Below are 5,659 nucleotides of genomic sequence, written 5' to 3' on the forward strand. Positions count from 1 at the left end.
TTTTATCTTACTTGTGTTTGTTTCAGATTTTTTCAAAAATCATTTTAGTAAAAAAATTATTTTTTTTATCAAAATGAGAATCTATTTTCAATAGCTTTTATCAAAATCCATTTTTTTATCATTCATCATCTCTCACTAGTATCTTAAAAAAATAGATTTTAATGATAGTAAACAAACATTAAATAACTTTAGATTTTTTTAAAAATCTCTACAAAAAAATAGTTTTCTTGAAAATAATTTTTTTAAAAAAAATCATTTTCTTTAAATCTCAAACAAACATGCCCTTAATCATTTTAATCTTTACCACCCCTCCAAATCCAAAATAAAATGAAAAACATATAATCATCAAAGTTCAAAGAAGAAAATTAAACGCAACACACAATCGGGTGCGTTTGTTTGTTGTACTTCAAAAAAAACGCATCTCTCGTGTCTTCTTTCTTCGTCGCAACGAGTTTCATAATTTTTGTTCTTCTTCACTTCTTCTTCTTCTTCTCTCTTATTAGGGTTTCATAATTTTTCCATTTCCTTCAAATTCCACCAGTGATGAGCGACGCTCCTCAATTCCAATCACAACACGACAACTCTCCCAACCAAGCTAGGGTTTCGCAAAATGAAAACTCCCAAAACGAACCTTCCGAAGAGTTTAGGGTTAGGGTTTCTTCCGACGATAATTCCACCGTCGATCGTTCTGAATCTGAAAATGAAAGAACAGATAAAAAACACGATACGGATAAATTTTCCGGTTCCGATAGCAAATCGTTGTTAATTGAATTCGACGAGTATGTAGCTTCAGAGAGAAATATCGAAGTAGATACGGATCTAGGTTATGGTTTTGAAGTTGGTGATTTGGTTTGGGGAAAAGTGAAATCTCATCCATGGTGGCCAGGGCATATATATAATGAAGCATTTGCATCTCCTTCGGTTCGTCGAGCGAGGACAGAAGGTCATGTTTTGGTGGCGTTTTTTGGTGATAGTAGTTATGGTTGGTTTGAACCGGCTGAGCTTATACCTTTCGAAGCGAATTTCGCGGAGAAATCTCAGCAGACGTTTTCTAGAACATTTGTGAAAGCAGTTGAAGAAGCTGTTGATGAAGCTAGTAGAAGGCGTGGTCTTGGATTGGCTTGTAAGTGTAGAAACCCTAATAATTTTCGTTCGACGAAAGTTCCAGGTTATTATTCTGTTGATGTGATGGATTATGAGCCTGGTGGGTTTTATTCTGATAGTCAGATTAAGAAAGCTAGAGATAGTTTTAATCCAATTGAAACTCTTGATTTTGTTAGAGAATTGGCTTTTGCTCCTCTTGATGGGGATCATGGAAGTATTGATTTTGTTGAGAATAAAGCTACTGTTTGTGCTTATCGGAAAGCGGTGTTTGAGCAATATGATGAGACTTATGCTCAGGCTTTTGGAGTGCAGCGGCCGCGTCCTTCTCGGCCTCAGAATGTGCCCCACAGTCAATCTCCGAGACAGCCTCCTAAAGGTATATTACCCTTCTCCAATTTCCTTGTGGAAGTGCTGAATTATGTAGTTTTTTGTTAGGGTTTTATTGGACAATTAACTGTTGGTATTTAAATGCTTCTTTTTGTGGTAGAATGATGTATAGTAGGAACGAATGGAAAATAGATTGATGCAATGCAAATATTATACTTTTTGTTATGTTTATTTACTAGTGGAGACATTTCCCTATATGCGACTTGTTCACCTGACGGCTGGATTGTAATTGTATTGTAATTGTATTTCAGTAACTTCATCTTTGAGTTGTTTGTGATAATTTCGGAAATTTAATTGATGACTAAATCTTCGTAGATCTATATAAAATCGCTGAGTAATTAAAAATATAAAAAAATATTATGACTTAATACCTGCCCTTAGATATTTAAGCTAGATCTGAAGTTAAAATACAAGTGTTTGGAGTTTGGACATTCTTTGACTCTGTAAATTTTGTTTTGTTTTAAAATTTTGTGGTTGATAATCTGGAGATTGATTGAGTCAATATTATAATATGATAAAATCATAAAATTTTGAATCATTGTGATTTTTATGAATTATGATCAGTACCATTAATAGTTCAATATAGCCACCATCACGAGGGGGAAAAATTGGTTTGGTTAGAATGGAAATTGAGGTGCATGAATGGCATACAATATAAAGACAAGTCTTTTAAGTATGTGTTGGGGAAAAAGTGAAGTATCCCCTATTGATGAGAAGACGACAGACAATAAGCTGTCAATTTGCATTTTATAACCTTATGTTAATTTAACCTTAAGTATAAGTTAACATTTTAAGCTCTTACAATTAATCTCCCTCATTTTTTTAGATATGTTAACCTTTTATGAATGAATAAAAATCTTATTGTTTCTCAATCTACTCAAAAGCAGCTTCTTATGTTAATGCTACCTTTTTCCCCCTTTTTTTGTATTCAGCTCCTTTGAGTGGTCCGTTGGTGATAGCAGAAACTTTGGGTGGTGGGAAAAGTGGTACAAAATCTGCTAAGTTTAAGGAGAATTCAAAAAAGGATAGGTACCTTTTTAAACGGAGAGATGATGCAGGCTACTCTTCCCAGTTAACAAAAAAGGAGGCGATACCAGATGCGGCTGGGCACTATGTATTTCAGAATAGAGCTCCACCTTTGCCTGTGATACCTCGTAGTCTAGAAAATCATGCAGACTCGAGGTTTGTTAGTCATGATGGTGCAACTTCAACATCAGATGCCAAAGAAGCTCCAATAGGCCAGGTTCAAGCGGAAAACAGCAGTCTTGCACCCCAGGCCATTTCCTTTGATGCAAAGCCCCATCTTGAAACGGGGAAGATTGCCTCCTCTGAAGAAATGGCCCATAGCTTGGAACAGGATACTATTTCAAGTAAAAACATGGCCAGGTCTGATTTGTCTGGGGAGTTGCCATTACAAAGCACTGATCTGGAGAGCAAAGTTCATGTGAATGCTAAACATGACAGGACTGCAAAACTGTTGGAACCATGTGAAGATTTTAAGCAATCAGAGCAAGGACTTCCGACTGTTGCTGATGGAGGAAATGACACACATCAAGTTAAGAGTGAAAATAATTCGCCGGTTGAAGCAAAGCATCGTAAAATTAGTGCAGTGAAGAAGATAAAAGGTCTTAAGCGACCTGCAGATGACTTGAACTCAAAAGCTTCTGTTATTGAGGAGAGAAAGAAAAAAAGGAAAAAGAATCTAAACTTACAGCCAACGTCAGACCATCTGGAGAAGCATTTTACTTCTGGAAAATCTGTACACCATTCAGGAAATTTAACAGGGAAACCTTTGCCTCCTAGAGAGGGTATTCAATCAGAACAAATGCAGGTTGATTTTAGTGCCCGTAATTTGCTGCACGTGGATACCTTAGGTGATGTTAATCTTGAAGTGCCACAACTTTTGGGTGATTTGCAAGCTCTTGCTTTGAATCCTTTCCATGGCATTGAAAGAAAGATCCCTGTAGCTGCTCGCCAGTTCTTCTTGCGGTTTAGATCTCTTGTATACCAAAAAAGCTTAGCGTCATCTCCACCAAGAGAGAATGAAGCTCAAGAAGTTCGTGTTGCCAAATCTCCTGATGTCAGGATATCTGACAATCTTGAGGATCATGTAAGAGCTTCACCACTTGTAAAACCTGTAAAACATGTTCGGCCTGATGATCCTGCAAAAGCTGGTCGGAAAAGGGGGCCCTCTGATCGCCAAGAAGATATTGCTGCAAAGAGGTTGAAAAAAATCAAGGATATAAAAGCTCTAGCTGCTGATAAGACAGCTGCCAATCAGAAAACTTCTGAAACTCGGAGAGAAGATAAGGCAGCTTCCAGTCAGAAAACTTCTGAAGCTCGGCGAGAAGATGGAAGAGAACCTGTTTCCCAGGCTCCATCCAAGTTGATGAGACCAGACTCGGCAAAGAAAGTGGATCGTCCATCTAAGACAGTCCAGCCCACCACATTGGTGATCAAGTTTCCTCCCCAAACATCACTTCCATCTGTGGCAGAGTTGAAGGCAAGGTTTGCTCGCTTTGGACCAATGGATCAATCGGGATTCCGTATATTTTGGAAGTCATCAACTTGCCGTGTTGTTTTCTTATACAAGGCTGATGCGCAAGCTGCATATAGATTTTCTGCAGCAAACCCATCCTTATTTGGCAGCACGGGTGTGAGGTGCTTCCTCCGGGAATTTGGGGATTCTGCATCTGAAGCATCTGAAGCTACTAAGGTTAGGGGAGATGATGGAGCCAATGAAACGCCTCGTGTGAAGGATCCAGCAGTAGTTCAGCAACAGACACCAGCTTCGTCACAGAAACCTCTTCTTCCACTGCCAACGGTCCAGCTGAAATCCTGCTTGAAGAAATCCAACGGCGATGAGTCAGGTCAGGGTACTGGTAATGGAAGTAGTAGTAAAGGAAACCCACGTGTAAAATTCATGTTAGTTGGGGAAGAAAGTAGTAGGGGGGAGCCACTAATAGTGGGTAATAAAAACAACAATGCTAATTTATCCGATGCCGGTGCACCTATTGCAATGGATTTTATTAGTAAGAACATTCAAAAGGTCTCTACTACTACTTCTTCACAACCACCACTGTTGCCCACTCCTCAGTTTTTAAAAACCCCACAACATAATTTGCGTAATTCTGAATTGGCAATGGCATCTAGAAACAACCCCAATTTTATTAACACAACAACTGCGTCAGCCGCGGCCACCGCAACCTCGGTTGATATATCACATCAAATGATAACACTTTTAACGAGGTGCAGTGATGTTGTGACTAACTTGACGGGTATTTTAGGCTATGTGCCATACCATCCACTTTGACAAATGTGCACAAAACTCGTTACATCATAAATCCTATTCTAAACAAGAATTTGCGAGTTGGAAGTTTTGCTCGGAAATGCATTTGTGAAGAGGGCACGCACGCACGCACAACTAATGAATGCTCTGGAAATGCATTTGTGAAGAGGGTGCACGCACGCACAAGTAATGAACCAAACGATGGTGGTGTTAAGTTGTAGTTTTTTGGCTCCAAAATGTAAATCCACTCTCACTCGTTGTTGAATTGACAGTGGCATATTATTGTTGTTAGCTAGCTAGCTACTTTTCCTTTTTTTCGCTGTTCTTATTTATTTAAAGCACTTTGTTTTGGGGAGGGAGTACTCCGATGATTCACAAATATAATTATGTACTTGCCTAGTCTATGTGTGTCGATGACATTGCTTCTAGATGTTGGCAATGTTAGTAAGATTGCAAAGTTTTCGAGAAAATGAGATTGAGACTTTAATATTTTTATATTTGGTAGTATAGTTTTTAAAACGTAGTTTGTACCTCTTCATAATTATTATTTTTTAAAAAAAAAAAAAAACTATAAATCCACATTTTCTGTTTTTTATTTATTCTTATAATAAATGGCGTAAGTTTTATATTTTCAAAAGAACACGAATGATTTTAGTATTCCATCAAGTATCGTGTATTTTATTTACTTTTATTTATTTTTTAAATCATTCTTAACATTTTAACTATGTTGCAAATTTATAATTCTTGAAAATAAAATTTATTGTAATTTTTAGTAACCAAATGATATTTTAGTAAGAAAAACTAGATGGTAGTAATGTTTTTGAAGATGTGATGTTCCTTCTTCATGACTCGTGTTTTTTTTTTTTAATATTTAATTAT

At 37.2% G+C, this 5,659-nt stretch overlaps 1 protein-coding gene across 1 annotated transcript; it reads left to right on the top strand.

The window, feature by feature from the left end:
• The first annotated feature begins 295 nt into the window (after positions 1-295).
• LOC123890923 (PWWP domain-containing protein 1-like) lies at positions 296-5,273 on the top strand. Its single transcript, XM_045940672.1, has 2 exons — positions 296-1,480; positions 2,424-5,273. Exons 1-2 carry the CDS (start codon positions 544-546, stop codon positions 4,802-4,804), a joined length of 3,318 nt encoding a protein of 1,105 aa, XP_045796628.1. The 5' UTR covers positions 296-543; the 3' UTR covers positions 4,805-5,273.
• The last annotated feature ends 386 nt before the right edge of the window (positions 5,274-5,659 follow it).

Source organism: Trifolium pratense, linkage group LG6, assembly GCF_020283565.1.
Source record: "Trifolium pratense cultivar HEN17-A07 linkage group LG6, ARS_RC_1.1, whole genome shotgun sequence".
Classification (NCBI taxonomy): Eukaryota; Viridiplantae; Streptophyta; class Magnoliopsida; order Fabales; family Fabaceae; genus Trifolium; species Trifolium pratense.

Excerpts from the sequence above, each read along its gene's own strand:
- LOC123890923 (XM_045940672.1), top strand. The coding sequence starts at position 544 with ATGAGCGACGCTCCTCAATTCCAATCACAACACGACAACTCTCCCAAC. Across the intron at positions 1,481-2,423 it reads TCCGAGACAGCCTCCTAAAG|CTCCTTTGAGTGGTCCGTTG; the intron begins GTATATTACCCT and ends TTTTGTATTCAG.